Source organism: Heterodontus francisci, chromosome 2, assembly GCF_036365525.1.
Source record: "Heterodontus francisci isolate sHetFra1 chromosome 2, sHetFra1.hap1, whole genome shotgun sequence".
NCBI lineage: Eukaryota > Metazoa > Chordata > Chondrichthyes > Heterodontiformes > Heterodontidae > Heterodontus > Heterodontus francisci.
The window spans coordinates 102,153,378-102,171,825 of NC_090372.1; the positions used below are offsets into that span (position 1 = coordinate 102,153,378).

Below are 18,448 nucleotides of genomic sequence, written 5' to 3' on the forward strand. Positions count from 1 at the left end.
CCTTGGGTGATGTTGCTGGTGTTCCTTCTCTGTGGAATGTTGTTGCTGTGGTGATCATTGCTGCTCATCTGCGCTGGTTGACCACTGGGACTGATGGCATTCAGTTCATTGTTTAGTTGGTGAACTCCGATGTGTCTCATCAGCTGTTTGCTGTGAAGGAGCAGCTTCTCCGGTTGAACGTAGATGTCTGTGGTTGCGATGATAGATCTGGTCATTCACCTTCACCTGGTATGATCAAGATGACAACTTCTTCATGCAAGTCCAAAGATTGCCAAGTGGGCTCATTTTTCTGGAGCGCATTGAATGTTTGCACTCCGACAGTCTCTCCAGGACTCAGCTCTGGCATGATTTGGCTGTTTTATCAAAGTGACATTTGACTTTGTCATTTCGCTTGTCCCTCACACCTGTTATTACTTTGGGCTTCAGTAGTTTCTCAGCTGTTGGAAGAACCATCTGGGTATGGCATGGCAATAATCCTGTAGCACTTGAAGAGTTGCATCTCATCACATAGTTTGCTTGATCTAAACAAGATGCATGTCTGTCAGGTTCAACGTCTCTGCTGGTTTGATGACTTCCAGAGCATGTCATGCTGTTGCTTTTTGTTGAATCTGGAAGATTTCAAACTCTGTACTAGCATCATCAACTTCCTTCAAAGGGAGCATAGCTCTCGACAGCTTGTCAGCGATGTATATCTGCTTCCCTTGCTTGTACTTCACTTCCAAGTGATATCTCTGCAAACGAAGTAACATCCTTTGCAAATGCTTTGGAGCTGATGGAAGCAGTTTGAGAAAGATGCTTGCGATCAGACTCCACCATGTCTTTCTCCCAAACAGGTACTGGTAGAAATGCTCACAAAAACAATAGCCAGACACTCTTTCTCGATCTGTGTATAGCATCGTTCAGTTTGCATTAATGCAGGTTGTTACATCTCTGCCATGGTTTGCACCTCATCAGGATCAGGGGGAAGTCTTTTAGCTGTCAGTACATGCCCTATGTACCTAACTTCAGTCATCTTCAGCCACAACTTTTTCTTGTTCAGCTTCAGGTTCATCTGGTGAGCTTTCTCTAGCAGTCTCACTAGATTCTGACCATGGCCTGCGATGGCATCTTCCATTGTATCTCCACATCCATACACTAGAAGATCACTCATAATTGCTTCCACTCCTGGTAGACCATTGGCTAGCTCATGCTGTCTACGTTGGTACTCTTCCAGAGCATTAGAAATGCCAAACGGCATGCACAGCCTTCTGTACCTCCCAAAGGGTCCAGAAAGTAGTCAGAAAGTTGCTGATTTCATCCAACTTCACTTGCCAGTATCCATCCTTAGCATCTCGGGTAGTAAAGACTTTTGCATTGGCATGTTGAGGCAGAATCTCTTCAATGGTTAGTATTGGTATAAGGTAGTGAGATTGCTTCAAAGCTTTATTGAGGTCCCTTGCATCTAAACACAGTCAACTTTTCAGGTTTTTTCACTGCTACCATGCTGCTAATCCAGTCTGTAGGAGTTGTTATTTTCTTGATTACTTCCATCTTTTCAAGCTCCTCTATCTTGTCTTTCAGGCTGGCCTTGAGGGCACCTGGAACTCTCCAAAGAAGGTGTTGAGTTGGCCTCACACTCTAATCTACTTCGAGATGATATGCACCAGGAAGGCAGCCAAGGCCTGTGAAAACATCTTTGTAATCTGCCAGGGATTGTTCAACAGTCAATGGCTTGGTGTCACAGGGAACACTGCAAATCACTTCTGGTACATGGAAGGTTAGCTGTCCAAACTCTTGACTTGTTTTAGTTGAGATGAGGGGAGATTGCTTAGCCTTCACTATCTGGAACCGAAGTTCTTCCTTCTTCCTGTTGCCCTGGACTCTCAGCTTGGTTTGTTCTCTTGGGGTGAGCATCATTCCACCCATCTTCAGCTGCTTCATCAATGACCTTCCTTCAATCATAAGGTCAGAAGTGGGGATGTTTGCTGATGATGCACAATGTTCAGCACCATTCGTGACTCCTCAGATACTGAAGCAGTCCGTGTCAAAATGCAGCAAGACCTGGACAATATCCAGGCTTGGGCTGATAAATAACATTTGCATCACACAAGTGCCAGGCAATGACTATCTCAAACAAAAGAGAATCTAACCATCTCCCCTTGACATTCAATGGCATTACGATCACTGAATTCCCCCACTATCAACATCCTGGGGGCTACCATTGACCAGAAACTGAACTGGAGTAGCCATATAAATACCGTGACTACAAGAGTAGGTCAGAGGCTAGGAATCCTGCAACGAGTAACTCACCTCCTGACTCCGCAAAGCCTGTCCACCATCTAGAAGGCACAAGTCAGGAGTGTGATAAAATATTCTCCACTTGCCTGGATGGGTGCAGCTCCAATAACACTCAAGAAGCTCAACACCATCCAGGACAAAGCAGCCCGCTTGATTTGTACCCTATCCACAAACATTCACCCCCTCCACCACCGATACACAGTGGTGGAAACCCAGGGTGGATATGCTTCTTTTTCCTTGTGGTGTCCTCCACAGTATTTACATCCAGCCTTGACCTTTCTCCTGGCCCTTCTGAAAGTTGTCCTTCCTTTTCATCATTAACTTGTGCTTGGAAGACTTGGACTGCCTCTCAGCATAGTGCACTGCCTTGTCTGCTCTCCCATCAATACTCTTCAGCTGTTGATTGACAACTCAGAGCTTCTGCATATATCAATAGCTTTCCTGACAGTAAGGTTCTCTTCTCTCAACAGCCATGTTCTTACAGCAGAATCTCTTGCTCCTAAGACAACCCCATCTCTGATGAGATCATTATTCAGTTGCTCAAAGTCACAAGACTCAGCTAGACATCTCAGTACAGTCATATGCTGATCAATATTTTCCCTCCCTTCCTGAGCTCTAATATTACAAACATACGAATTAGAAGGAGTAGGCCACTCAGCCCCTCGAGCCTGCTCCGCCATTCAACAAGATAATAGCTGATCTGATTGTAACTTCAATGTCACATTCCCGCCTACCCCGATAACCTTTCACCCCCTTGCTTATCAAGAATCTGTCTACACTTGCCTTAAAAATATTCAAAGACTCTGCTTCCACGACCTTTTGAGGAAGAGAATTCCAAAGACTCACGACCTGCAGAGAAAAGATTTCTCCTCATCTCTGTCTTAAATGGGCGACACCATATTTTTAAACAGTGACCGCTAGTTCCAGATTCTCCCACAAGGGGAACATCCTTTCCACATCCACCCTGTCAAGACCCCTCAGGATCTTATATGTTTCAATCAAGTCACCTCTTACTCTTCTAAACGCCAACGGATGCAAGCCCCTAGTCTGTCCAACCTTTCTTCATAAGACAACCCACTCATTGCTGGTATTAGTCTAGTAAATCTTCTGTGAACTGCTTTCAATGCATTTACATCCTTCTTTAAATGAGAGCAATACTGTACTCCAGACGTGGTCTCACCAATGCCCTGTTTAACTGAAGCATAACCTCCCTACTTTTGTATTCAATTCCCCTCACAATTCCACTACAACATTCTATTGGCTTTCCTAATTATTTGCTGAATCTGCATACCAATCTTTTGCAATTCATGCACTTGGACACCCAGATCCCTTTGCATCTCAGAGGTTTGCAATCTCTCACCATTTAGATAATATGCTTTTTTATTCTTCTTGCCACATAGTGTTCATAAATGACATCAGTAGAGGGTTCAAACTAGGTCTTTAAGGCCTCCCAAATCTCAAGTCTTGCTTTTCTTCTCAGTGAGATCTAGGGTGCAACACAGCTTGTAACATTCCTTCTCCATCAAGGATAACAGAGTTGCTACTCTTAACTATTCGGATTTCTTGTTCAACTCTGTGGCAATCTCATAATTCTGCCATCGATACTGGAAAAAATTGCCTATTCCCTCTCAATCTCCCTTCATATTCATAGGAGCAGGTATTAGAAAATTCAAAGTCATAATGACTTACCCAGCTGTTGATGTCCTGTGCAAAGTTGCAGACAGGAGCTGTTTTAAACTCTGATGTTTTGCATATCTGCTAGCTGTCTTACAGCTATCAAAATCCTCTCAAATCCAGCTACTTACTTATGACACCATGTTCCATGTGGTACATAAAATGGCTACTGCCAAAAGCCTTTATTTACATATAATGACAAAGGTCACATGTGTACAGCAAGCCAAAGTGTACAAAAGTATTTATCCAAACAGAATGTTTGTTTTACCTCTGCTTTTAATATCCATATCTCGCTGCCACATGTTCCATTCTCACCAACTTAGCTGCATTTTCAGTTCCAATTTTCTGATGGTGTGGACGAGAGTGGTCCTAAAGGAAGAGTGCTAAATTGGGGGAAGGCCAACTATACCAAAATTCGGCAGGAGCTGGGGAATGTAGATTGGGAGCAGCTGTTTGAAGGGAAATCCACATTTGATATGTGGGAGGCTTTTAAAGAGAGGTTGATTAGCGTGCAGGAGAGACATGTTCCTGTGAAAATGAGGGGTAGAAATGGCAAGATTAGGGAACCATGGATGACAGGTGAAATTGTGAGACTAGCTAAGAGGAAAAAGGAAGCAAACATAAGGTCTAGGCGGCTGAAGAAAGACGAAGCTTTGAAAGAATATCGGGATTGTAGGCACAATCTGAAACGAGGAATTAAGAGGGCTAAAAGGGGTCATGAAATATCTTTAGCAAACAGGGTTAAGGAAAATCCCAAAGCCTTTTATTCATATATAAGGAGCAAGAGGGTAACTAGAGAAAGGATTGGCCCACTCAAGGACAAAGGAGGAAAGTTATGCGTGGAGTCAGAGAAAATGGGTGAGATTCTAAACGAGTACTTTGCATCGGTATTCACCGAGGAGAGGGACATGACGGATGTTGAGGTTAGGGACAGATGTTTGATTACTCTAGGTCAAGTCGGCATAAGGAGGGAGGAAGTGTTGGGTATTCTAAAAGGCATTAAGGTGGACAAGTCCCCAGGTCCGGATGGAATCTATCCCAGGTTACTGTGGGAAGCGAGAGAGGAAATAGTTGGGGCCTTAACAGATATCTTTGCAACATCCTTAAACACGGGTGAGGTCCCGGAGGACTGGAGAATTGCTAATGTTGTCCCCTTGTTTAAGAAGGGTAGCAGGGATAATCCAGGTAATTATAGACCGGTGAGCCTGACGTCAGTGGTAGGGAAGCTGCTGGAGAAGTTACTGAGGGATAGGATCTATTCCCATCTGGAAGAAAATGGGCTTATCAGTGATAGGCAACATGGTTTTGTGCAGGGAAGGTCATGTCTTAATAGAATTCTTTGAGGAAGTGACAAAGTTGATTGATGAGGGAAGGGCTGTATATGTCATATACATGGACTTCAGTAAGGCGTTTGATAAGGTTCCCCATGGTAGGCTGATGGAGAAAGTGAAGGCGCATGGGGTCCAAGGTGTACTAGCTAGATGGATAAAGAACTGGCTGGGCAACAGGTGACAGAGAGTAGCAGTGGAAGGGAGTTTCTCAAAATGGAGACGTGTGACCAGTGGTGTTCCACAGGGATCCGTGCTGGGACCACTGTTGTTTGTGATATACATAAATGATTTGGAGGAAAGTATAGGTGGTCTGATTAGCAAGTTTGCAGACGACACTAAGATTGGTGGAGTAGCAGATACTGAAGGGGACTGTCAGAGATACAGCAGAATATAGATAGACTGGAGAGTTGGGCAGAGAAATGGCAGATGGAGTTCAATCAGGGCAAATGCGAGGTGATGCATTTTGGAAGATCCAATTCAAGAGTGAACTATACAGTAAATGGAAAAGTCCTGGGGAAAATTGATGTACAGAGAGATTTGGGTGTTCAGGTCCATTATTCCCTGAAGGTGGCAACGCAGGTCAATAGAGTGGTCAAGAAGGCATACGGCATGCTTTCCCTCATCGGACGGGGTATTGAGTACAAGAGTTGGCAGGTCATGTTACAGTTGTATAGGACTTTGGATCGGCCACATTTGGAATACTGCGTGCAGTTCTGGTCGCCACATTACCAAAAGGATGTGGATGCTTTGGAGAGGGTGCAGAGGAGGTTCACCAGGATGTTGCCTGGTATGGAGGGCGCTAGCTATGAAGAGAGGTTGAGTAGATTAGGATTATTTTCATTAGAAAGACGGAGGTTGAGGGGGGACCTGATTGAGGTGTACAAAATCATGAGAGGTATAAACAGGGTGGATAGCAAGAAGCTTTTTCCCAGAGTGGGGGATTCAATTACAAGGGGACACGAGTTCAAAGTGAGAGGGGAAAAGTTTAGGGGGGATATGCGTGGAAATTTCTTTACGCAGAGGGTGGTGGGTGCATGGAACGCTTTGCCAGCGGAGGTGGTAGACGCGGGCACGATAGCGTCTTTTAAGATGTATCTGGACAGATACATGAATGGGCAGGAAGTAAAGAGATACAGACCCTTAGAAAATAGGCGACAGGTTTAGATAGAGGATTTGGATCGGCGTAGGCTTGGAGGGCCGAAGGGCCTGTTCCTGTGCTGTAATTTTCTTTGTTCTTTGTGTAAAATTTGTCCATTATCTTGGCATAGTTTAAATTCTCTCAGTCTTTTGAACATCCACCACTCTCCATAACAAGCCTGCCCAAAATACATGTGTGAAAGATTCACAACATTAGGATGAGCTGCCCTGTTTTGTTAAATTGTAGTTCATAAATTCTTGAATGGCTGGATGAATAATCAAGAAGTGTTCAAAAATGTAATTGTTTTGTAAGGATATGTAATGATGTACTAGAAAGTGAATGGTCTCCTGACGCATGTTTTTTAAAATACAAAAACGTTTATTCAAGAAAATCCCTAGTGTCAAATTACATATCCACAAATTGCTACAAAGGTTGACAAAACAATGGCTGCAATAGATGTTGTGTAATGTTCACAGAGAATTTAGAAAAAAAAAAGTTAATAAAAGGAGACCATAGTTGTTCATTTTCGGGTACATGGTCCCCTTTTAAATAGCTTTACTAAGTTAAAGCATCGTGCCCCAAGAGTGGAATCCCACAGGAACTAGTAATGCATCAGGGCTCAGTTATTTCACATCAGTTATAAGCCTATTTTCTACACAAAAGGAAGGCTATCCTAGGGTTTCCATTTGATTTGGAAACACAACCTTTACTACTGCAACCGTACAGGTGAAGGAACACGTTGTACTTGTTCGAGCTGTTGCTAATTGTCTTCGTCTTCTCCCGATTCAGATTCTAAAAAGAAAATAAAAGTCACAAATTTTTTTTTAATACTTAGGATGATTAGTTTAAACAATTTTGTTAAGTCCTACATCCACTATTATCATTCTGAAAGTGAATGACAAAATCACTTCAGCCATTGTTTGACTGATGTCTGTGCATAATGTGTATAATCAATATTTCAAATGTATCAACACTTTTTAGCTTAATGCAAAATCTTCAATAATTCTTCTATTTTTCTTTGGAATTTTAATGGTAATGCATCACTATTAAAATTCATGTTTTATCAGACTTTAAAATATATTTATGAAAAGCCGTATGCATGTCGTGAACCTTATAATGATTGGTAGATGCATTTTATATGTACTGCCATTTTATTGCTTTTTTGCAGCTTCTATTGTCTTTTAAATTTTCTATCCCAGTGAGGTCGCTTCTCAGTAAATAGCTGCAAAATAAACCAGTCGACTGTCACATAAAGGTTGCATTTACTTTAATGGAAAATTGCAAAATAGTTGCTTGATAGTACAGAACTTGAGTATTGCTGAAAATAGAGACTTTTTGTCAAAGCTTTTCGTCTGCACTCATCAGAACAATTTGCAAGAATACCAATGTCAGGGAAACAACTTGTTGTTGTAAAGTTGTTGCTTCCCTTACATTGGTATTCTTGCGATGTCCTGATGAGTGCAAGATGCAAAGCTTCGAAACAATGCCTCTATTTTCAGCAATACTCAAATTGCAAAATGTTACTGAACATTATATTGTTCCCAAAACTACCATGCACTGAGGATCTTTCCAACCAGTTGCTCAATTTCAAATACAGCATATCTTTGCAGAAAGCAACTTTAATTTAGTTACTGTTTTCATTTATTTTATCCAAATATAGTCCATTGTTGATAATTGTCAATTTGTGGACTAAACATTGAATTATTCAATTAATTTGAAGTAAGCATACAGCAAAGTGGGAATTTAGTGCTAAAATTGTAAATTGTCAGAATTTGAATGGAAGAACTTTGAATTAATAGTAAACTGTCAAGGCAATTTAAAAAGTTTTGGTACATAAAAGCAAGAAAGCAATAGAATAGAGCAGATTTTTAAACACAAAATCTGTTTGAGTTTAGATAAGACTTCCCCAGGCTTGCCCCAAGTTGCCAATTTTTTCTGCTTCCATTTCTACCTGTTTTACCCTGCCTCCTTTGGCTGTTCGTGTGTGTGTGTACGCATGCATTCATGTGATCTGTGAACATACACTCCAAGGTCCCTCTGTTCATGTATACTTCTCAGTATCCTACCATTTATTGTGCATTCTCTTGCCTTGTTAGCCCTCCCCAAATGCGTTACCTCACACTTCTCCAGATTGAGCTCCATTTGCCACTGTTCAGCCCACCTGATTAGTCCATGGATATCTTCCTGCAGTCTACAGCTTTCTTTTTCATTATTAACCGCCTGACCAATTTTTGTATTATCTGCAAACTTCTTAATCATACCTGCTACATTCAAGTCCACATCATTGATATGTACCACAAAAGGAAGGGACCCTCTACTGAGCACTGCGGAACCCCACTGGAAACAGTCTCTAGTAACAAAAACACCCATCAACCAGTACCCTTTGCTTCCTGCCTCGGAGCCAATTTTGGATCTAACTTGTCTTGGATCCCATGGGCTTTTACTTTTGTTACCAGTCTGCCACGTGGGACCTTATCAAAAGCCTTGCTAAAATTCATAAAAACTACAACAAATGCATGACCTTTCTTTTTACCTCCTCAAACAATTCAATCATGTTAGCCAGACCCACTTCCCCTTAACAAATCTGTGCTGTCTTTCATTAATCAGTTTCTTTCTAAATGAAGAATTATCCTGTCCCTCAGAAATTTTTCGAATAATTTTCCCACCACCAAGGTTAGACTGACTTGCCTGTAATAGCTCGGTCTATCCCTTTCCCCCTTTTTAAACAACGGTGCAATGTTGGCTGTCCTCAAGTCCTCTGGCAACATGCCTGTAGCCAGAGAGGATTGGAAAATGATGATTAGAAGCTCAACTATTTCTTCTCTGGCTTCCCTTAACAGCTTAGGATACATTTCATCTGGGCCAGTTGTAGGTAGCTTTGGGTAGTTATATTTTAGTTTAACTTGACCATTTTTATACTGTATTCACTTGTAATGACCAACAAGGTCAAGAAAACCATTTTATAACTAACACATGACCAAAGAAGCTATCTTGTGTCTAGTACTAACTTCTTGTATCCTAATTTTTGTATCCTACATTAATAAGTAGCTACCCAACATGAAACAGATGATTGTACAAATAATGAACGTTGATTGAATTATAATTAATGAACCAATAATCATTTTAGAAAGAATGGGTTTTCTTTTAAAGTTTGTTAAATCTAATTACTGTATGTTTGTGTGTCTGTGTGAGAAAGTGTAACTTCATTTCAGTTCGAACAATGGAACTTTCTGGAACCCCTGATAAAGTCTATGAGATGGTACACCATGGCCTTCAAGAGTCTAGATTTAATGAATAGGAAACTTGTTTAAGATTCAATAAAGAGACAATGTGAAACCACTCCATTGTACTCATGGCTGAAATTGGGAAGCCAAATGACTGTTCGTGGAAGACATCATTAAGAACCAATTAAATTTACCTAGTAACAACTAGAACCAATTATTATTTTACATGAGCCTGACTGAGGTGGTGTGATGGCCATCCAGGAGTTAAAAGCAGGAGTCTTGTAAGGTTTCATTGAACAGGAACACCAGGAGACCTCCAAAAGTAAAGGCACAGATCATCAGCAGAGTTCTCCACCTCACGAGGACCCGTACCAAGTCAAGAAGACAGCCCAGCCTACTCTGCTACCAAGCTCGACCAGTCTGCGCACCTGCTAAGAGCTGTAAAGTTATAATCCCCAAGTTGGTTAAATATAATTATTTACTTTCAATTGTCAAGCAAACCCCCCACCTACCAAGACTGAGGTACACATTATTTCACCACATGAACAAAAACTTAAAATTGCAAGCCTTGACTGGAAGGACATTTGCATACCACCAGACAATGTTGAAACAATGGGGACCCAGCAGTTGATTCCCCAATACGCAGAAGTGGTCAGACCAGTTTTAGTCACATGACTAACTGGCTGTTGCAGAGAATTTGAACTTCTAAAGGATTTTCAAGCGGCTGTTCCATACAAGGAGCTAATCACATGACTAATCTGGTGGGCAACCTGGGAGTTTAAAAAAAAATTTGAACTGCCAACAAAGGAAATGGAGCAGAGAACGCTGTGTGCTCATGGACTGAGAACATCTCTCCTGTCTGCCTGCCCTCATCTCTTTCCCATAGAACTGATTCTTGTGAAAACACATGAAACTCAAAGAGAGAGAGGTTTCCTATGTGAACAAGGTTTTAAGACGACTACTGGGCCCCAACGAAAGACAAGACCATATCTTCAATCAAAGACTACAGCAAGCTCAAGAAACAGCAACAAGATATTGCCTCAAACTGTTCTACTTATCTTTTCTTCTGCTCATTTCTGTCCCTATCTGCATGCTTATATTGCATGTGCGTGCTAGTGTGGGCGCGTCGTATATCGGTAGGTGTGAACCGTATTATAATTTAAGTTTAAGGTTTAATAAATTTCATCTTTTTTCTTTAAATCTCAGAAAACTTGTTTGTGCTCATTTCTTTGCCTTATAATTGGAAAGTTGTGAACAAGGATTCACAAAGAGGAGCTCAAAACACAGTGTTTAAAATTAAACATTGTTACAATAAGAACAGGTGAAGACAGCAAAAGACTCCTAGACACATTGCTCACCTGGTTGCAACACAATTGTTAAGTTTTGTTTTACTTTCAATAAACTTTCTGGACTTAAGTATCCTGTTGCCTCAATTGGTTGACGTCTTGCCCATAAGTCTAAAAATCTGACAGTTAATTGTCCATATCCCTTTGCAGCCTCTGTGTCCTCCACACAACTTACGTTCCCATCGAATTTTGTATCTTCAGCAAACTTAGATACATTACATTCAGTTCCCTCATCAAAGTCATTGAAATAGATTGTAACTAAATGAGGCCCAAACACCGATCCTTGTGATACCCTGCTGGTAACAGCCTGCTAACACGAAAATGTCTCATTTATTCCTATTCTGTTTTCTGTCCATTAACAAATCCTCAATCCATGCTAATATATTACCCCTAATGCCATAAGCCCGAATTTTGTATAATAAAGTCTTGTGTAGCACCTTATTGAATGCTTTTTGAAAATACAATACATCCATTGGTTCCCCCTCATCAACTTTGCCAGTGAGAACCTCAAAAAACTCTTAACAGGTAAGTCAAACACTACATCTTTCCTACATCCATGTTTTTGACTCTGTGTCGCCTTAGTGCTCTGTTACCACACCCGAAATAATAGATTCTAGCATTTTCCCTACTATTGATGTCAAGCAAAGTGGCCTGATTCCGTTTTCTCTCTCTCTCCTTTCTTGAATAGCGGGGTTAGGTTTGCTATCTTCCAATCCATGGGGACTGTTCTAGTATCTAGGGAACTCTGGAAGATCAAAGCCAATGCATCCACTATCTCCAGATAGTGATGGCAAATGTTCATCCTGGAGTTTAGTTACTCGTGGTGTACCGCAAGGATCTGTTTTGGGGCCACTGCTGTTTGTCATTTTTATAAATGACCTGGAAGAGGGTGTAGAAGGGTGGGTTAGTAAATTTGCAGATGACACGAAGGTCGGTGGAGTTGTGGATAGTGCCGAAGGATGTTGTAGGGTACAGAGGGACATAGATAGGCTGCAGAGCTGGGCTGAGAGATGGCAAATGGAGTTTAATGCGGAAAAGTGTGAGGTGATTCACTTTGGAAGGAGTAACAGGAATGCAGAGTACTGGGCTAATGGGAAGATTCTTGGTAGTGCAGATGAAGAGAGAGATCTTGGTGTCCAGGTACATAAATCCCTGAAAGTTGCTACCCAGGTTAATAGGGCTGTTAAGAAGGCATATGGTGTGTTAGCTTTTATTAGTAGGGGGATCGAGTTTAAGAGCCACCAGGTCATGCTGCTGCTGTACAAAACTCTGGTGAGACCGCACCTGGAGTATTGCGTGCAGTTCTGGTCACCACATTATAGGAAGGATGTGAAAGCTTTGGAAAGTGTGCAGAGGAGATTTACTAGGATGTTGCCTGGTATGGAGGGAAGGTCTTACGAGGAAAGGCTGAGGGACTTGAGGTTGTTTTCGTTGGAGAGAAGGAGGAGGAGAGGTGACTTAATAGAGACATATAAGATAATCAGAGGGTTAGATAGGGTGGATAGTGAGAGTCTTTTTCCTCGGATGGTGATGGCAAACACGAGGGGACATAGCTTTAAGTTGAGGGGTGATAGATATAGGACAGATGTCAGAGGTAGTTTCTTTACTCAGAGAGTAGTAGGGGCGTGGAACGCCCTGCCTGCAACAGTAGTAGACTCGCCAACTTTAAGGGCATTTAAGTGGTCATTGGATAGACATATGGATGAAAATGGAATAGTGTAGGTCAGATGGTTTCACAGGTCGGCGCAGCATCGAGAGCCGAAGGGCCTGTACAGCGCTGTAATGTTCTAATTCTAATCTCCTTTAAAACCCTAGGATGCAGGTGCTATCAGGCCCATGGGACTGTCGATTTTAAGTCCCATTAATTTCTCAATTACTCTTTCTTTCGTAATAATATCCCAACAACTACCATGGAATCTCCCTGCTCAGCATAGTGGGGAAAGTCTTTGCTCGAGTCACTCTGAACAGGCTCCAGAAGCTGGCCGAGCGTGTCTACCCTGAGGCACAGTGTGGCTTTCGTGCAGAGAGATCGACCGTTGACATGCTGTTCTCCCTTCGTCAGATACAGGAGAAATGCTGTGAACAACAGATGCCCCTCTACATTGCTTTCATTGATCTCACCAAAACCTTTGACCTCGTCAGCAGACGTGGTCTCTTCAGACTACTGGAAAAGATTGGATGCCCACCAAAGCTACTAAGTATCATCACCTCATTCCATGACAATATGAAAGGCACAATTCAACATGGTGGCTCCTCATCAGAGCCCTTTCCTATCCTGAGTGGTGTGAAACAGGGCTGTGTTCTCGCACCCACTCTTTTTGGGATTTTCTTCTTCCTGCTGCTCTCACATGCGTTTCAGTCCTCTGAAGAAGGAATTTTCCTCCACACAAGATCAGGGGGCAGGTTGTTCAACCTTGCCCGTCTAAGAGTGAAGTCCAAAGTACGGAAAGTCCTCATCAGGGAACTCCTCTTTGCTGACGATGCTGCTTTACCATCTCACACTGAAGAGTGTCTGCAGAGTCTCATCGACAGGTTTGCGGCTGCCTGCAATGAATTTGGCCTAACCATCAGCCTCAAGAAAATGAACATCATGGGGCAGGACGTCAGAAATGCTCCATCCATCAATATTGGCGACCACGCTCTGGAAGTGGTTCAAGAGTTCACCTACCTAGGCTCAACTATCACCAGTAACCTGTCTCTAGATGCAGAAATCAACAAGCGCATGGGAAAGGCTTCCACTGCTATGTCCAGACTGGCCAAGAGAGTGTGGGAAAATGGCGCACTGACACGGAACACAAAAGTCCGAGTGTATCAGGCCTGTGTCCTCAGTACCTTGCTCTATGGCAGCAAGGCCTGGACAACGTATGTCAGCCAAGAGCGACGTCTCAATTCATTCCATCTTCGCTGCCTCTGGAGAATACTTGGCATCAGGTGGCAGGACCGTATCTCCAACACAGAAGTCCTCGAGGCGGCCAACATCCCCAGCTTGTACACACTACTGAGTCAGCGGCGCTTGAGATGGCTTGGCCATGTGAGCCGCATGGAAGATGGCAGGATCCCCAAAGACACATTGTACAGCGAGCTCGCCACTGGTATCAGACCCACCGGCCGTCCATGTCTCCGCTTTAAAGACGTCTGCAAACGCGATATGAAATCCTGTGACATTGATCACAAGTCGTGGGAGTCAGTTGCCAGCGTTTGCCAGAGCTGGCGGACAGCCATAAAGACGGGGCTAAAATGTGGCGAGTCGAAGAGACTTAGTAGTTGGCAGGAAAAAAGACAGAGGCGCAAGGGGAGAGCCAACTGTGTAACAGCCCCGACAAACAAATTTCTCTGCAGCACCTGTGGAAGAGCCTGTCACTCTAGAATTGGCCTTTATAGCCACTCCAGGTGCTGCTCCACACACCACTGACCACCTCCAGGCGCGTATCCATTGTCTCTCGAGATAAGGAGGCCAAAGAGAATATCCCTAAGTTCCTCATTTGCACTAGACCTTTCATTCCCTATTTTCAGAATTTTTTTGTGTGTCTTCTATGATGAAGTCAGATACAAAGTATCTGTTTAGTGCCTCTACCATCTCCTTTTCACATTATAATTTCTCCTGTCTCTGCCTCTAAGTGACCCACATTTGCTTTTGCTAATCTCTTTCTATTTACAAACCTGTAGAAACGTTTGCAATCTCTTTTTATGTCTTTTGCTAGTTTACTCTCAAATTCCTTTTTCTTCATTAATTTCTTGGTCACCCTTTGAATTCTAAAATCTTCCCAATCCTCAGGCTTACTATTCTTTTGGCAACATTATAAGCCTCTTCCTTTAATCCAATATTTAACTTCTCGTTAGCCAAGGTTGAACTACTTTTCTCATGGATTTTTAATTCTTTAAAGGAATGCATATTGGTTGCAAATAATGAATTTATTCTTTAAATGTTTACTATTGCTTATCTACCATCATATCTTTCAAATCAGTTTCCCAACCTATCTAGGCCAACTCGTCTCTCATCCCTACGTTGTTTGCTTTATTCAAATTTAAGACTCTCGTTTTGTAATTTACTAAATCACTCAAACTCGATATAAAATGTTACAATATTATGATCACTCATCACCAGAGACCCCTTTGCAACAAGGTTATTAGTTAACCCTTTGTCATTGCACAATACTAGATCTAAAGTAGGTTGCCTTGACATACTGATCTAGAAAAGTATCTTGTATACATTTCATGAACTCATTCTCCACACTATTAGTGCAAATTTATTTTGCTAGTCTATATGAAAATTAAAGTCCATGATTACTGTATTAGTCTTGTTACATGCACCTCTAATTTCCTGTTTTATCCTGTCCGACACAATAATACTGTTAGGGAGCCTATAAACTACTCCCACTAGTGTTTTCTGTCCCTTATTTCTTAGCTTCACCCAAAATGATTCTCCATCTTGTTTTCCGAGCCAAGGTATTTTCTCTCTACTGCTTTTGTCCCATTCTTCTTCATCAGAGCTTCTCTACTCCTGTTCCACTTTTCCTATCTCTTCTAGAGTCAAGTATCCTGGAATATTTCATTCCGAATACTGGTCACTCTGCAACCACATCTCCTTAATGGCTATTAGATCTGTGCTATTAATTCATTTAACTTGTTGTGATTGCTTCATGCATTCAGACATAATGCCTTTAGCATTATCTTTTTTGCTATTTTTCCCTGATGTTACTTTGAAGTCCTGTGAAGTTGAAGGCAATGTACCTGTGGAAAGAACGGATTGCATATTAGAATTTGTGTATTCAAAATTTTTTTTTCATCTGTTATCCCAGTTAATATTGAACCCTGTAACTCGTGGATTTAATGCTAAAATGTTTCTTTGGACCTTAAAGAAATCTGGTTTCACAGGAGGACATAATTGTCACAAATTCCCACACATTCTACCAGGAAAAAAAAGTGGCAGTGTTGAGATCTGGCAATTAGGCAAATGATAAAATTTTTGTTTGCCAGAGACAATTATTTCACAATGTTGCCCATGGAAAGTTGTTAGCAATTTTACTGCAGGGCAGACTTTCCAAAAGAACAAAGTTTGTTGACTGCACACATATGGTCCTGGGAACCCCACCACCAACACCAAGAACTTCCATTCATTCATTCATTCAATCAATGTGCAGGTGGTGTGTGATCATAGGAGCCATATCATGCAACTCAATGCTTCATACAATGGAAGCAGCCATTATGTATGCATTTTGTGCCATTCGACTATTCCATATGCCATAATTTTTTGAAGGAGGCAGGAGACTGGGCAGGTATCACCTTGAGAACAAAGAATACCCTCCAGCTAACAGCCTGACTCATGACTCCACTGAGGTTGTTTTGAACCAAAGCAAATGAAGCTCATGATAGCAACAGAATTCTTGTTGAAGACAAAACCTAATGGTGAAAGTAGAGATTCAGGGTTCAGAAACCTGGACACATGGGGAAAAAATGCCCTACAATATAAGCCCTAAATAAATCACCAGGGTCAGAGCAGCCTGCTGCATCATGTATAATCCAGAGGAACAACCAAGCAGCATGAGGTTGAAAATGTGCAGCCACCACCTGCCACAGGAGGATAATGAGGATGAGACAGGAAACTGAGGAGGCAGCTGAGGTGATGCCTGAAAACGCCTCCATTTTTTATTGATCATACATTTTGTGCATTAATGAATGTTACCCTAAAAATGCTATAGCTTTAAACAAAAAAGTAGCGAATAAAGTTGCTAGTTTGCGTTTTGCTTCCGTTTTCTGCTTTTTATTTCAGCATCTTTCGTTCATACTTGCGAAAGCAGGTAGGCAAGTTGGCCTCATCCAGGCCTGTAACAAATCTATTCAAGTCAGCAGGTATGTATACAGGAGTCATGACTGTCAGGGAAACTTCCAAACCTTTTTGTGAAGACGACACTGAGACTTGGATGCTTTGGTGGAGATTGTTTATTGCTTGCCACAGAGCTTACTTCTCCACATCTAACAATCTCAAGCCAGTGCTAGCTGGCTGGCTCTTTAGTTAATTGTATTCAGATGTATATATAAACACCCAACACCTCTTCACCCTATTACCTTCAACTACTAGGTATTTAACATGCATCAACAGAACTTATTAGACACTAACAATGACTTGTCCACCCATTTTACCCTCCTTTGATGGCTGGAAAAGAAATGGTTGTGTCCACTCACTTTCTCTTCTTCATAAATCCAGATCTCAAAAACCTTGCCACTTACTGCTCCACCAGTACCTTATTCTGTGTAAAGATGAGGGATGCAAAGGCAAACCTAAACAAGTGCCTTCATAAAGAGGCACCAGGAGAGTCTGCACCAGATGAAGAGACAAATCAGGAATACTTAACTTGGGATAATCTCAAACACTTCCTGTTGCCTGTGTTAACATGACATTAGCAGATGTTAATTGGATATTAATTGTATTTCATTTTACACGTGGTGGGCATGAGTTGGGGTTAAACTTCTGTCCCTATAAATAGACATAGTTCAGTCCCACACTTCTGATCTTCGGCCACCTGGTGTGGAGGGGAGTGGGCAAGTCAAGGGACTTCCTCGTGGAACTGCTCCAAGGCCTGGCCAAGGTGGCCATTAAATAGGTCCAGGCAGCGGGCAATCGAGAGAGTCATCCAATCTGATTGCCTGCCTCTCTTTCGTGACTACATCTGTGCCCGGCCGTCCCTGCAGAGGGAGCAAGCAGCGTCCACCAGTAAGCCTGAGGCCTTCCACGACCAGTGGGCACCAGGGGGACTATAGTGCATGATCACTACTGGAAATGACATTTTAGTTTGATTTAGTTAAGTTTCCTATATAGTTTGTTTTTTGTTACTGTATGGTACTTGTGCCCCTTTCATTAGGGATATCTAATCCCTTCCTTTAATTTATTTGTAGTTTCAAAGGAGGTATAAACAGACAGACTGAAACAGTAGTTGTTGGTTTAGGAGGTGTATGCCCTTTCTGATGAAAGATCATAGACCTGTAACATTAATTCTGTTTTTCCCTCCCTCCACTGATGCTGCCAGCCTGCCAAGTATTCCCAGTATTTTCCTATTTTGTTTCAGATTTGCAGCAGCTGCAGTATTTTGCTTTTGTTTAAATTGTTGGATTGTGTTAAGGTATCTCATATGGGCAGGCTACTGTTTCTAACTGGTGTTCAGTTCTCAGAGCAGGGGACACTGCTGGATCAAATATCTGCTGCCTTGAAAAAATTCCTGGGGAAAAAATCATTTATTTCAGCCTTCTTGGAACAAATGGGACTTTCTGCAGTGACACAAAGAGTACACAATAGTTGCAAGATTTTGAAATAGTCCAGATATCGTAAAATATAATGGAAGGATTAAAGACAAGCAGAATGGGGCGAAAGCACCTTTAGCAGCAGAAGACAGAATTGGAACAGCAATAATAGGTGAGTGAATCCCAGGAATGCCCAAGTAACAGTTAGTAGTTTGAGTCACA

At 42.0% G+C, this 18,448-nt stretch overlaps 1 protein-coding gene across 3 annotated transcripts in view; it reads right to left on the minus strand.

Annotated features, from left to right (window-relative positions):
* Positions 1 to 6,777: 6,777 nt before the first annotated feature.
* The window catches only part of LOC137346060 (eIF5-mimic protein 1), a 102,444-nt gene continuing 90,773 nt past the window's right edge, over positions 6,778 to 18,448 (minus strand). For 2 of the 3 annotated variants that reach the window (XM_068009345.1, XM_068009353.1), the window contains one exon: positions 7,094 to 7,212. In XM_068009345.1, the coding sequence (XP_067865446.1) occupies positions 7,181 to 7,212 (32 nt within the window). In that variant the 3' untranslated portion in view covers positions 7,094 to 7,180. Of the gene's footprint in view, positions 7,213 to 18,448 lie in introns of all 3 variants that reach the window. The other variant, XM_068009362.1, reaches the window with a different exon arrangement.